This window comes from Myxine glutinosa, chromosome 4 (assembly GCF_964187855.1).
Source record: "Myxine glutinosa chromosome 4, kmMyxGlut1.1, whole genome shotgun sequence".
Lineage (NCBI taxonomy): Eukaryota > Metazoa > Chordata > Myxini > Myxiniformes > Myxinidae > Myxine > Myxine glutinosa.
The window spans coordinates 17,137,079-17,152,856 of record NC_136264.1 but is presented as its reverse complement, the minus strand read 5'-3'; the positions used below and the strand labels follow the sequence as shown (position 1 = coordinate 17,152,856).

The following is a 15,778-nucleotide window of genomic DNA, read 5'->3' as shown; positions in this document are numbered from 1 at the left end:
ATATATATATACATATATATATACATATATACACACGTACAGTCGTACATACACACACATATATATATATATATATATATATATATATATATATACATGAAAACGCAAAATATGACAAAAAGTACACACCCAAAGGCGAGGAGTACCAACATCGTTGTTCTCAGACAATGACTCAAGCATAAGTAACGATGGATAAAGAATGGAATATTCAAATCACAAACAATATACCAAGAGAAAACTGCAATTGAAGAGGCTTTGCAAATTATAAAATGTAGAGTTCCACAGTTGAGAAGCAAATCTGAAGAATGCAACATACCTGGCAAGGACTAGGCCATTGACAATGCAGTTTTTGAACGCAGGTTTCCCAAACAGAGCAGTGGAGAGAACGAGCAGTGTGTAAAACCTACAAGGGTGCGGCAGGGAAAGTATAATTTTTCAATGCAATTATAAACAGTGATACTACGGAAATCAAATGAGGTATTTTTTGAAGTGTTTTGACCTATTTTACCTATTTGTTTTGTCAAGAAATAAGCAAAACAAAGAGCACATGCACTTTGCTTTTGAACAGAAGAACATACCAACTCCCATTCCCACTCTTCCCCCACCTTCCATCCCCCTTCCACACCTCCCATAAATGACCTGACAAAAAAGTTGTCGGTCTTGCAGACATATAATACAATTTTCAGCAAAAAAAAAAGTCAGTCATATAATAATCGTTAACCTTCACCACTATGCCAAAAGGTGTTATTTAAGACTTGGTAAATAAACTTGGGAAAATAGCATCGACATCAAAGAAAAGCCTTCACACAGAAAAACTCACTCGTATATATTAATTAATTTATTAACACTGCATACCCAAAATGCACTTGGTTCTTGAAATTGAAACCTCAAAAATAATTATTGTTCTTCAAACATGCTATTCTTAACCTTAATGTTGTTAAACGTTCACTTACTTTATGAGGATTAAAATAATAACATTAAAATGTAAAAACATTTCCCCAAAACGTGTGAATTATTCCACGAGCCCAAACTGTTTGAACGTTGAAATGCAAACAAGTGAGTGAAGGCTTTTAAAATAAATAAATGCCACCCCCATCAACTCCACACTCCCAAAGCAGGCTTTGCGGAAGAAGGGCACTTGGCAGGAGAGCAAAACACCCAAGGGTATGAATAAAAACCAGTAAAGTGGCACCCTTTTGACAACAAAGTGATAACATAGGCCTGGATGGGCATCAGATTATCGGACACCAGGCTGGCAGCCACAACACGAGCTTTCATCTCAGCGGTCCTCCGTCCATCTGCACGCGCCAGGCTTGGCAGACTCAAATGCCAGGCTAAAGATCACACCAGGATTCCGATCGATCGGCCACTGCCTTCAAAAGACCACAGGTGTGCTGCCTACACTGCGGCTTATAACACCATTCGCGTGATTTAGAGTAAAAACCTGCAATGTGGTGTTATGAACGACCACAAATTGGCCATGCTAAATTATTATCACTTTCATGACATTTTGAGAAACACGTTCACCACAATGAGCTTTGCATAAGAAACCTCAAACAACATTCTACACTTTCAGTAAATATTGCACATTGCAAATGGTGATCAATAGCCCATGCAACATTGTGAATGTATCTCGACATCTGTAAAAATAAAAATGTGTTTCGTAATTGTTGTTGTTGTTTGTCGTAATTCCATTTGTGTAGGGTCGACCGTTTTGTTCGGCAAGTCTAACTTTCAGCTGAAACTTGTATTGCTGCAGATATTTAATGTACTTCGCAGAGAGTTTGCCATCAGGCACCTTGCTTCGTCAGTGATGAGAGGTGCCGGACATAGCAAAACAACAACAAAAACAGTAATACTTCTCCGCAGCATAGTCCTGTTCTTGTGCTATAAAATTGCAGAAGAGAAACTACAATTTTGGCTGCACAAAGGAAATGCACACGATCTCAAATCTCAAAGCTATCACGTGTTCTTCACAGGATAGAGCAATTAAAATACTGCATTAATAAAACTAGAACGGCACACGGTAGAGCGCATATCTCTGCCAGGCTGAACAGTTATGTTTTGTAGCCCACTGATGGGTCGGATCTGGATTGGGATCTGAACCAAAATCGAATCTGTTTGTTCTCGTCGCCTCACCAACTCATCCACCTAGTTTTGACATAACCGGTCCACAACTATTTAAAATATTGTGCTATTCATCGTTTTTGGGCCCATCTCTCAATGATGAAGAATCATACTAAAATGCGCAATTTGGTGTCGATCTGATATTTTTTGGACCGCGTTGTTGGGGTTATTTTTCTGCATTCGATCGTTACTTATCCAATCACAACCAAACTTGACAGGGAGACTAACTAAAGGTCACACGACGGAGGTTGTAGCGATTTAACTCCCCTTGCCCTCTTCCCCTACCCCAAGGGAGTTTTCTCCGCTAAGGGGTTGCATGATGAGGTGTATATCTGTGTTAAGATAGCTTTATCGTGGCGTTTTTTTTTTCCAAGGCCGCTTCTAAAAACAAAAGTAATAACACGAACAACAACAGCATAATATTGTTATTACAAATCAATATTAATACCAATAATATGTGCTCTCTTCAAGGGTTTTTCTCCCCTACTTGAACAAACTACGTGTTAAATCTCTATAAATAGCTTATCGTGTCATTTCGTGGCACACATGGCCCCTACAACATGCATTTTAACAACATGCATTTTAACAACATGCATTTTAACAACATCCATTTTAAAGGCCATTTTCCCTGCTAGAGCGGGGGTTAGCCTTGCGGTCCCCATGACAATCTTCTCCATTTTGCCCTATTTTCTGCATCTCTCCTTGTTAACCCCCTTGCCCGCATTTCTTCTTCCACCATCTTTAGCCAAGTCTTTCTCGGTCTTCCCCGTCCTCTACTTCCTTCTACATTAACTTCCATCACTCTTCTCAACCAGTCACTTTCATCCTTCCTCAACACATGACCAAACCATCTCAACCTGTTCCTCTTCACAGCATCAATCACAGGCAATATTCCCATCATCTTTCGCAATTCATCATTTGTCTTCCTCTCTCTCAACGATACTCCGCACATCCATCGAACCATTCGCATTTCCACCCTTTCCAGCCTTCGTTGCTGCTCTACATTCATTACCCATGTCTCGCTCCAAAAAATCATAACACTTCTCACACATGCAGCATACACCTTTCCCTTCAGCTTCAACGACACTCTCCTCCTCATCAGCACGCCACTCAGTTCCCGAAACTTCTTCCATGCACATCTCACTTGAGCAACCGTTGCCGAGCCTGATCCACCTTCTCCATTCAGCATGTCTCCGAGGTAGCAAAATGTTTTCACACCTTCCAGCTTCACGCCGTCTCCAAGATCCAACTCAACATTTCCTCCATCTGCAGCTCCCTCTGTGCACACCTTACATTTGAATGTTGCTGCCACACTGGTAAATGACCCTCTCAGACCACTACATTTTTGATGAACCCACTCAGCGCACATTGTACATTGAATGGAGTTCACTCCGACACCCTTCCTGCACACAGCACACGGCCACTTCCCAGTTCTTTCCACCTCACCACATGCTTTACCACTTGCCATCACCTTCGTCTTTCCGATATTCACCTTCAGACCTTTTGTCTACATACATTCCTTCCACTTGTTCATCTTTTCCTTCAGTCCATCCATACTTTCCGCAATCAACACCAGATCATCTGCATACAACAACTCCCACGGTAAACCCTCCTTTAAGTTCTGAGCCAGCACCTCCATCACAGCTACAAATAGTAGTGGACTTAGTACCGACCCCTGATGCACTCCCACCTTCACCTCAAACTCACCACTGTTCCCGTCCTTCGTCCTTACAGCTGTGCGCGCTCTTTTGTACATTGCCATAACTACTCTGATCAATCATTCCTCCACTCCTAACTTCCTCAATGCCCATGTCAATACTTTGCGTGGAACCCGATTGAATGCTTTCTCCAGATCAACAAACCCAAAAAACAACTTCTTCCTCTTATCCATGTACTTCTCCTGCAACTGCCTCACAATGAAAAGCGCATCTGTCGTTCCTCTTCCTGGCATAAATCCAAACTGCATTTCGTCGATCTTCACTTTCTTCCTTATCCTCCTCTCCAACACCCTTTCCAATACCTTCATTCCATGCTCCAATAACTTTATCGCTCGGTACGAGCCACACTCCAGAGGGTCACCTTTCCCCTTGTAGAGAGGGACGAGGGTACTCAGTTCCCAATCCACTGGAATGCGGCCTTCTTTCACCACCAGATTACAGATCTCTGTCCTTCTCTTCACACCCCAACTTCCTGCTGCCTTCAACATATCTCCCACAACTCCCGTCGGCCCTCCCGCTTTTCCACTCTTCATTGCTTTTATCGCTTCCTCAACTTCCTTCTAAGTTATCTTCTCTACCGGTCCTAAAACTGGGTTACTCTCTATGTTGCCATCCCATTCATTCTCTGTATTCAACAGCATTTCCATATATCTTTTCCATCTTCCTTTAATTCCATCTGGGTCGACAACGATTTGTCCCACTTCATCCTTCAAGCAACTCACCCCCATCACATCACACCTCTCTTTCGCTATGTGCTTTGCAATCCTGAATACTGCTCTCTTCCGAATCCAAGCGTTCTCCGAACATTTTCCTACATGCCTCCCGCGCCTTTGCTACCTCTTTCTTTGCAGCCTTCCTGGCTGCCTTATAACTTTCATGCTCTGCTGTTTCTGCTCCCGTACCCTTCGCCTTCTGCCACTCCTTGAACTTCTTCCTCTTCTCGTCAATCCTCTTTCCAACTTCAACATCCCACCACCATGTTTCCGAGTGCCTCGGTGGTCCTTTTGTCCATCCACATACCTCACTAACGGCTCCCAACAGACTAGCTTTCATTGACATCCAACCACTTTCAAGCTCAACCACATCATCCTCTACCCTACTCAGCCTCTCTTTTAATGCCTCCCTTACTGTCACCTCTTTCAACCTCCACACCTTCATTCTCGGTTGGTACTTCACCCGCCGAGCTCTCCTCGCACCTTTCACCCTTATATCGCAGACAACCAAGTGGTGCTGTGAAACAGCCTCCTCCCCCGGGATCACCTTTGTGTCCCGGAGGTGCCCCCTATCTCGCCTACGCACCATCAGGTAGTCAACGGTTGTCGTCGACCCACCCGACGTGTATGTAACAAGCTTATTATCCTCTTTCTGGAACTGAGTATTACAAATCAACAAATCAGCTCCATCAGCAAACTCCAAAATCCTTTCACCTTCTCCATTTCTCACACCATATCCGTAACCCCCATGAACTCCCTCAAAACCATCCATACTCCTTCCCACATGTCCATTCAGGTCTCCTCCCACCACAACAACTTCCTCATCTTTCACGTTTTCCATCAGCTTCTCTATCGCACACCAGAACTTGTCCTTCTCTTCATCGCTTCAACCAACCTGCAGAGCATATCCTGAGATGACGTTCACCAAGAGCTTTCCAATCATCATTTTCACCATCATCAACCTATCACTCACTCTAGTCACACTCACCACACTGTCTACAAACTCCTCAGAAAACAGGACACCAACACCATTCACACCCTCCGGGCACCCTTGCCACACAAACTTGTATTTCTGTCCCTGCCTACCCTTCACCATTCTCACCCAACTTCCCTTCCATCTCATCTCTTGCACACAACATATGTCCACTCTTCTTCTGACCAATACTTCCACCACTTCTCCTGATCTCCCTGTCATTGTCCCTACATTCCATGTCCCAAACCTCAGAAACCGATCTCCACTTCGGGCTGCACCCTGCCCATATGTACTTGTAATTGTCATGGTTCTCTTTTTTGAGGCAATGTTTTTATGGCCGGATGCCCTTCCTGACGCCAACCCTCTTAGTCGTCTCTTACGACACGCAGGGATACGGTGTACCTATTCTGACCAGGGTACACACTGGGAAACGTTTAAAACATGGAAATTCTGGGGGGGTGGGGGCGGCGTCAGCATCACGGCTGCGGTTTAAACATATTCCAACAATATCCAAACAGAACCATGAAAAACAATCCGGGAAAAGTCTCCAAGCGAGAACGTGGATTTGAGAAAGAAGGGGCAGAGGCGGATGAAAAACGAGATACAGGGGGTGGGGCACAAGCCGAGACGAGGAGGAGAGCGAACAAGCACGTGTCCGGGAGGAGAGAAAGAATCAACATAGAATTCTTTGTCTAGGGAGGTGAGGTGAGGGGGAGAAAACAAAATAAAAGAAACAAGCAATACAGCGAAGGAAATAACCCAAACCAACAAAACACCGACGGGGGGAGGGAAGCCCCAAGTCACCAGGCCGCGCACGAGGTACGACCCAGAAAACGATTAATTACACACAAGTTTGCACGAACCACAAACCAACACCAACTAGAAACACACAATAACACGTACACAGCAAAATAACCAGTGGAAATTTGACAAAGACAAGAATGGGAAAACACTCAAACTTCGATGCCGTGGAGAGCTCGAAGCATGCCTCACTCGCCCGCCAGAAGTAAAAATATTATAAACCACAAACACACATGATTACCTTTTGAAACAGTCGCTAATGCCATTCAACACAAAACTGAAAGATATTTGGAGCAATCCCGACATCCGTGAGGCAAATTATGCTTATCGCATCGATGAACAGAACCAAACTTTATTATGGCGAGGCACGATCTGATCCTTTCAATGATTGTGGTTTGATCAATTTCAATTTCAATGATCCTTTCAAAAATTTCAATTTCAATCAACAATTCCACAATCTCACATATTGTTACGTTTGTGGGGGTAGGGATTCTTTAGTCCAGGTAGATTTGCATAGATTAGTGTGCTCCGATTGTCGTGAGGAAGAAGAACCACCATGTAATAAGTAGGGATCCGGTAGACCATGTGTTTGGATTAAGGGGACAATGGGGACATCTTCGTCCCCATTACGAGGAGTGGGGTATGTTAACTAGCGCAGGGATTATGGGTAAATTATCCCTTGTATGTCGATACCTCTCCTCTGTATTTATTCCTTTGTTCCTTTTGACAAGACACCACACGTAGAGCTAGAATCGCGCATTTAATGGCACTCATTAAATAAACTTACCGGAATCCAGAACATTGAGCGTTACCGCTGACAACCCTGACTTTAGAAGCGCACAGGTCGGGCAGGCCAAGGCCACGCCCCGAGGAGTCATGATTTGTCAGGATTTTGATTGACAGGAGAACTGGTAAGAAGCAACTCGCTGATTGGCGAAGCACAACCGATGACGTCAGAGAGCGGCGTGTAAAATAGTTGCAGCGGCAGGCATTTTCTTCTTCTCGTTCTGGATGTTAAAGCGAACGGTTGTGCTTGCTCGTTGCATGGGGAAGCTTCCTCATAAATGCCCACGTTCCGAGACTTTGCTGGTGGTCGTGAAGTGGCGGAAGAGCCACGGACGGAGAGCTGCAAGCTTCCAGGCAGGAATGACGCGTGGACGAGCACTGCAGGCTCGCTGCAGTGCGAGACACAGCGAGGAATGGGTTCCCGCCGACGGACCGGGCGATTTTGACGACCCCTGACGAGACCCCACCAGTGATCAGAGTTGAATGAATGAATGAATGAATGATCGTTGTAAGGCCATTTTCCCCGCTAGAGCGGGGATCAGAGTTAAGTGCACGAAATAACCACACACCTTTATTTTATCCAACGCTATTTTATCCTTTGTCTGTTTTCAAGTCTGTTGTGGGGACGTCCCAATTTAGGAATTTATTTGACCGTGTTTTATTTTGTATTGCAGGCATTTCTTTTAATAAAGCCGGTATTTTTGGACATTTTAAATCTGTTTCATGCGAGTTCATTTTTTGCAGGTTCGAGGACTGCCGGTGGAATCCGTGAAGGTAAACGCTCCGGTCCCCCCTCCCTCTTGCATCCCCACGCATATTCTGCCATTTGAACTGAACGCTTCGGAGTTAAAGCTCGCTTGGCCTTCCGTGCTACCCTAAAGTGTTCACCAAGGGTAGTCACGCGACAATATGATGTCATTCACGGTCTGATCCTAAGTTATAACAAGCCTGTGCCCCAGTAGCGGCGGGTGGTGAGGAGAGTGGAGCGAGCCTATCCATGCTTTTTCAAAAAATTGAAAAATTCTCGTGTCCGGAGTCGAATCTTCACCAATCTCTAATCGATTTGAACTTATCACACACCCAACCTGTCCAACAAGTTTCATCCAAACCCGTCCACAACATTTTGAGATATCTTATTCACAAACAGAAGCACACAGGGGTGAAAAGAACCTCCATCCATCTTTGGTGGCGGAGGTAAGAATAAACTAGAGAAATGTGGCTGTGTCACCAATATGCCTCCGCATAGTCCCTGCCCGTGACAATGGGTAGATGACATCGTTCACTGTCCTAAAAATAAATAGGTTTGGTTGAAATCCCTTCAGCTGTTTCGAAGTATCACATTTTTACCACAGAAAAGGTTTCACATTGATCGGTGAAGCTTTTTGGAGAAGGGAATTTTTTAAATATCATCTTTGAAGCTAATATGGATGATGATCACATCTGGAAGAAACATCGGCCAGCAGAGCAGGAGCAGAAAGAAGAACCCGGTCAAAAGTTTGTTTGCTTTTTTATTTGAAATGTGTGCAATGAGCACTGGATGGTGCTTTGTGTGGTTTTTCCTGGTGCTTATTGGTGCTGATGGTGCTTTGTGGTGCTCTTGTGCTCGGGGGTAAACTGCAATATCAATTGTGCATCCCCGGGCACTTGAGTATGGTGTATCGGTGCAGTGCAGTGCATGCTCTTCCTCCTTTTCAGATTTTTCCTTTTTGTCTCCCACAATGACAGGTCCTGGGTTGCAGTGTAAATACAAATTAGTGTTTTGTAAATAATGCTCCCCACCGTAAATGTGTAGTTTGAAAACCATTCTGGGATTCGGTTATTCTGTGGGCGTGAGTCTGTTAGGTAGGATGCAAGGTAGCAGGCGGGACATACGTAGTTGTTTTAAAACTGTCGCACTCAAGGGTAAGGTTAATAGTAGAGGGCTATTACACCGGAGTGTCACATTAAGTCAAGTTAGTTCGGGTCGAGACGACCCTAGAGGAAAAACGGGTACTGTGTTATGGTTTTTAGAACCTTCACTAGTAAATTTTAGTAAATGTATCCCTTATAAATGTCCCCCTGTAAATATTCCCATCAATTGGCTTGTTAAAGATCGCACCCTAGTTAGTCCATGAACAACACGTAGCGAACCATAGGACCTCTTCGTAGTTATCTCATTATTATGTGTTTCAGTTAAGGACCTGTTCCCAATAGTTGAATCTGCGTTGCATTAATCAAATAAGAGTAGGCCCAAAATTCCCTTCAAAAGCGGTGCGAGTGGTTTGCTATCTCCCCACAAGACGCCATTGCCCATGTGCTCCATCTCGGAGAAGAAGGGGGAGGAGCCGCCAGATCACGGGCGTGGCACGTCGACGCATCGGCAGAGGTGGAGTCAGCAAGCCCTTACCGGCCAACCAGCACCGCGGTGAGCCAACCGGTAGGCGAGTCATCAGAGCCGGCGGCTTGATTTCCAACACAGCAATAAAGGCGGGCACGGGGGACTGCTTAGCCAGATGAGTGATCCAGCCGAAACGAGGAGAGAGAGACGTGGGGGTGCTCGCATTGCGGCAATAGTTTGAGACCCTCTAGGGCCCTATTGTCGCCGGTTGTTGAGACGTGAAGCTGCCGGCCGCTGTTCGCCTCGAGCCCGGAGCGTGAACCTGGAGTGAACCTCAACGCTGTGCCGCTGCCTGGACCCTTCTCTCCCTGGCGCATCCTTACCATCTGCCTGAACCATTCGCTCCCTGGCGCATCCCTACCATTGCCATTCTCCCTGTCGTGTGAGTCTGTTCGTTTTGTCTGGGCTATAATATAAGATTAGTTTAAGGTTTGCTCTGTCTTCTTCTTCTTCTGTATATTACTTTCGTTCCTCCTCTTCTTTGGTTTTGTATATAATTAATAAATTCCACCTGTTCCTTCTTATTCTTTGGTTTCATTCTCATCTGATCGCTTTAGTCCCTTCTTTCGATTGAGTACCTGTGGCACAATTTGGCCAACGCTCGGAATCGGGTTTAGTCTCTTGATAACGGCTCGAACCGCGGATTGCTAAACCGCTCGGCAAATACCATCTTGTCCGTGGTTCGAGCGGTACTTGTCTCCCTGTTTTGCGGAGGGATTGGTAAAGGTATTCGGGAGAACACCTTGACCAATAACCATGATCAATTCCACCCCGCAGAAGAGCGTTACAAGTACCAGGACCAGAGACGGCCAGCTTAACAGGCCAAGGGGATTAACCCCCCCCCCCCCCCCCCCCTTGCTAAGGGGAGTGCCGTCTCTGAGATCCGTAAATGGCCTTAAAACGATCATTCATTTTCAAGCTAATATGGCTGCCAAACCATGTGACATATGACCTCAAAAATGTACACTCTGCATATGTATGGGTAGGGGATCATGTTTGTGAAGTTTCGTGTTGATGGGAAAAGGTTCGTTTTTTTTCTATCCAAGATGGCTGCCAAACCACGTGACGTATGTCATAAATTTAGTATCTCAAAACAAATGGGTCAGAGATCCTGTACAAACAATTTCACATTGTTAGGATAAAGAATTCGATTAAAACATTTATGGCTGGTATTCCACTTCACCGATTATGTCATCATTATCATGCTTTTGTTGTTGTTGTTTTTTGTTGTTGTTGTTGTTGTATCATGCTTTTGTTCCCCATTGGGTGTACTTGACAATGTGCCAGGTTTCAAATTTTTCCATTCAGCAGTTTCTGAGAAATATTTTATTAATTATTTGCATTTAATCCAAGATGGCTGCCATACCACGTGACCTATGCTGTCACAATTATCATTAAACATTCTGCATGGGTGTCACTCCTACCCTGAAAGTTTTGTCTCAATCGCACATGTGGTTACTGAGAAAAACGAGGTTGATGCGGCCATGTAGCGTTGGCGCTCTCATGTATGTAGTACTTGTGAATGTATGCAGATGTAAAGGAACCCAGGTAGGGTTTGATACAGCAAACGGCTAATCTTATGTAACTTTTCTTGGTTGCTTTAAGTAGTGTTCTTTGGCAAGAAGGCCGTGGGAGTTAATATATTTGATAGTCCTAGCCACCTATGGATAATTGATTATGTGGGAGATGATTGGTTAAGCCCTCAAATTGCGTGTGAGACACGTGATTGGGTTTTGAAACAGACACCAAATGTTTTCTCCACAAACCAGCCACGTGTCTGATCAATGCCCTCAGCAATGAAGTCTGCAGGAAAGGAATCTTGAAAATCTCGGCGAGACGTGAACGGATAGTGTGCCTGTGCATAGGGCATGCTGCCACTCTCAAACCAGCAGTCAAGAACTTCCGGGACTCGGCGCAAAGAACCTTTCCCACAACGAGACGGGATGGTCAAATGGTCCACGCTGAAAGGCAGAAAGAGCAAATCTTTTCATGATCTTCAACCGAAGCATGTTTCCAATTAAGGATCCATATGACTGACTGACACACACACACACACACACACACACACACACACACACACACACACACACACACACACACACACACACACACACACACACAGCTCACTCAAATTAACAATCCAATTCCTGTAAAAGAAAGCCAAATGGGACAGAAACTGACCTTTCCCTATGCATATCGGTGACTTTACTTCCAGTGAGTTCCTCCAGCTCTTGTAAAGACCCAATACAGACAACCTGGAGATGATAGAACAAGAACTGCAACACGTACATAGTGACAAAAACTCCTGAATGGCCCAGCAATTGTTGCAATAATTATACAGCACCTCTGCGAGACCAAATTGCAAAAATACCCACAAACGCACCATAGACGTACTCATAAAACCCCCAACATTACCATTTGCTGACAAATCAAAGAAGCAAATGAAAAAGCTTCCTTAGAGATGTGACATTGACGAGCAACAAGATGTATATACCTCTTCAAAGTCGTCGCTAACCCAGAGAGGGATGGGAGTTCCCCAGTAGCGGTTTCGTGATAGGGCCCAGTCATGTGCATCCCTCAACCAGTTGCCAAAGCGCTTCTCTCCGACAAAATCTGGCACCCTGCGGCAGTGGTCAAAGCATGGTTCAAACGTGTCGACAGAGTTACGACAAAGCTTCGGCAAACCTCTCCTCTCTTGTGGTAGCCTACCAATGGAGAAGCAAGGATTTACACTGGGTGGTTTACCATTACTCTCACAGTAGTAGCTAAAGCAGTAAATTGGAATTTTGGCCAATGTGCCGGCGATAACTTGCTTACTTTGTCAAAAGACACCATGACAATTAATGCTCACCAACTAATGGTAGCAGACGGGACACCCGTTGCAACGTAAAGCCGAGGGACGGAGAAGTTCATGGTGCAACGCCCTGCCTGAAACGCGTCAATCTGACCGTTTATAATCTGACCGAGAACAGAACCCAGACTAGATGGTTCAAAGGTACTCTGCTGCCTGTTCACCATTCCGTCAAGGGCTAACATGCTTTGTAAAAACATGAAGGATAAAACCTTATGTCTGAAAATGACTTGGAACTGCCAATGGCAACCACTGACGAGCCAAGAACTAGCGGTCAAATAGCCAAGATCTGGGATCCTGCTGGGATTAGAGGTTCAAATCTCATGTAATGTAAATCCTTTTATGGTTCGAGAGATTCTTGGTGGCAATGCCCTTTCATCGGTAACATCTTCAGGCTCATCTCAAGTTGGCACATTGTGGGCTAGTGTCAAAAATAAAGGCTAGACAAGGCAAGGAACCAGCAGTAAACTGACGAGCCAATTACGTTTATACCGACAACTGGATCTAATGAGATGGACATTTTACAGAAACGATCTTGGCTTCCAAAAATATAAATGCTTCATAGTGTGTCATTCATCTGGGATGATTTTCTTATGCCTTCACTGTTGTGGCTGTGCACCAACATCTTCCCACGTCTTGTTCCTACACGTACCGTATACTGTACAGCACATCAAGCTCTTCCATTGGAACGAAAAGCCGAGTGAAGCTGTGATTCCATGTGGGAATCACAAATGACATTTGATTTATCAAGCCTTTAAATGCCATTAGTAATACCAAAGTTAAATGGCAGCTCGCAGTACCTTTGTTGTTCAGGTAAAAGTACAGTCATATCTACTGCTTATTAATGTTTTATGGGTCAAACAGGAAGTGGGACATTGTGTTTATGAACCCTCACCAGTAAGTCTGAGAGTTGCATTTCAGTAGCTTGTCGACCATGTGCTTCACTTGTACAAACCAGCTTGGAACTGCCTTGTAGATGAGGGGGGTGTCGGATCTACATTTGGAGGATGGAAGGAAGGAAGGAGGGAAGGAAGGCAGTAGATTGATGATAGATCAAAGACGGTTCGGGGGTGAAGCAGGAGAGAACTAGAACAACACTCGGTAGAGCGCATACCTCCGCCAGGCTGAACAGTTTACGCTTTGTATCCCACTGATAGGTCGGATCTGGATTCGGACGTGAACCAAAATCGAATCATTTCGTTCTCGCCATACTAGTCTGGAGGCACTTCCAGGAAATGTGACAGTAGGGGTACACTCATGTTACAAGCTGGCAACAATGTTTTTCTGAAAGCCCAGACCTCTAGGAACCCAAAAAGTCTTGTTGCCAGCTTGAGAAATGGTCTGGACCAGATTTGTGGCCATTTTTCAAAATGGCCGCCTACATTTTTGGTGTTTTCTAATATTTGAGCTCTAGAACTTATATCTGGCTGTCTTAAAGGTCTCTAGGGTTATGACCTTATAACATATAGTCATACAACAATCCTCACCCAAATTGGGGTGCATGGCATATCTATAAGTGGTTTTATTGAAGCAAAAAGGCAAAAATATGCCTGAAAAACGCCTTCATTTTGATTTTTCCAAATCACTAAATTGCATACTGTGAAGTTGTTCTTTGGTCAATTTCTTTCAAAATAGTTTTAAAATTTGCCCAGATCCCTCCTCTTCATTAGCAAATCTTCAGGAATATACCCAAGTTCTCAGAAAATATGTTTTATGCATGATCAGCTACCCCTACCCCCTAAATCACAAAACGTGCCAATTTTCAATATTTCCAGATTCCAACCAATATCATTGTTGTATGACTTTTTCTCATCATGATAGGTCCAAATTAACTTACTCTATGTGATTAGGTGTTAATAAAAATTGAATTTCACACTTTAGTGAAAATCCAAGATGGCTGCCAAATGGCCAATAAAATATAATATTTCACATTATGACGTTAAGTTAAGGTAATGCAGTCTACCATTTGATACCAACACATTTTTGAGACATAATATATTGCAATAATGATGCTTTCCTTTGTATCCTTCCTCAGGTCCTGCCCGAATCATCATTTTAACATAATTGTTGTGTTAACAATGTACTATAACATATTGCTTGTTGCATGTGCTGTAAATAGCTTTCAGTGTTGTGGTAGACATAGTCTTTGTCTCTTTCCAGATATGAATGAAGATGGAACCTGTAGCTGTGATAGGCGGGAGACGGAAGAGAGAATCAGTTGCACTGGACATCGACTGGAGCACATGCCTCATTTGCCAAGGCAACAGAAAAAATGAAAAGACAACCAAGCCCACAGATGTTGGTCTCGAACGCTTTAAAGACTGTGTGATTACGAGACAGAAATACCATGACCATGAGTACATCTCAACACTTGACAGAATACAGAGTATTGACCTTGATGATGAAAAAGAACACATAGTATGGCACAGGGGCTGTTATTCAAAGTTTACACATGCCAACCATATTGAGAGACTGAAAAATCGGCATGAAAAGGAAGCAAAGGACTCGTGTGACCAACCATCTACATGCATTCGCCCCTCTTCTAGAGCATCAGTTGCTTCAGTGTCCTGGGACAAATGTATTTTCTGTCAGGAGGATAAGGCAGGAAAGCAATTGAGGAATGTAGCCACTTTAGAGACCTCAGACAGAATACTAAATGATGCTCAAAAGAACAAGATTATGAGATGCCGGTTGGCAGGAATAAGTGACCTAATAGCTGCTGAAGGGAAGTACCACCTTCCTTGTTATGTAACCTTCAGGAGGAAGTCTGAGTCAACTGTGGTAGAAGAAGGCCCAGAATATCCACCAGATGTTTGTTTCAACAAAATGATCGAGGAGGTGGATGCTGGGCTGTCTGGAGGAGACATCTATACCATGAAAACCATCTGGCACCAATACTGTTACATGATGAGAAGAGACTTCAGTGTCTGTGTGGAGCAATGTGACCGACAGAGTTACAAAGCATTCAAGAACAAAGTCAAAAGGGTATTAGGAGATAGGGCAGATTTTGTACAGTCCATGAATCAACAGGATTCACTTCTAGTCTTCCCACTAATTCAAACAGGTATTGTTGTTCAGAACTTAGCAGAGATGGCAGATGAGCTAGAACAAAGTGAGATACAAGATTCTGATGAAACCTCCCAGCACATTCCATCTTTCTCAGCCGAAACAAAGGACAAGGAACTCTTGAGTTGGCTTTACAGAGTGGCAGTCAAAATGAGAAATGACATCAAGACAATGCCAGGACACTCAGATATTGGAGACATCAATACTGAAAGTGCACAGAAGGTGGTTCCTGAAAGCCTTTACATTTTCCTACGCCTGCTGTGTGATTGTGACAGCATATTTGAAGATTCTGAAGGGACCTCCGAAGGTGATGATGATGGAGAAAGCAAAAGGATTTTGAGCATAGCACAGGACATAGTATGTTTG

The 15,778-nt window shown here is 44.1% G+C and overlaps 1 protein-coding gene across 7 annotated transcripts in view; it reads right to left on the bottom strand.

The window, feature by feature from the left end:
• Window positions 1-15,778, bottom strand: part of IARS1 (isoleucyl-tRNA synthetase 1) — a 212,201-nt gene that overhangs the window by 128,201 nt on the left and 68,222 nt on the right. For 6 of the 7 annotated variants that reach the window (XM_068111971.2, XM_078775506.1, XM_068111969.2 and 3 more), the window contains 5 exons: window positions 13,242-13,340; window positions 11,990-12,116; window positions 11,677-11,750; window positions 11,262-11,456; window positions 317-403 (listed from right to left, as the gene is read on the bottom strand). In XM_068111971.2, coding sequence (XP_067968072.2) covers window positions 317-403; window positions 11,262-11,456; window positions 11,677-11,750; window positions 11,990-12,116; window positions 13,242-13,340 — 582 coding nt within the window. The remainder of the gene's footprint in view (window positions 1-316; window positions 404-11,261; window positions 11,457-11,676; window positions 11,751-11,989; window positions 12,117-13,241; window positions 13,341-15,778) is intronic. The other variant, XM_078775509.1, reaches the window with a different exon arrangement.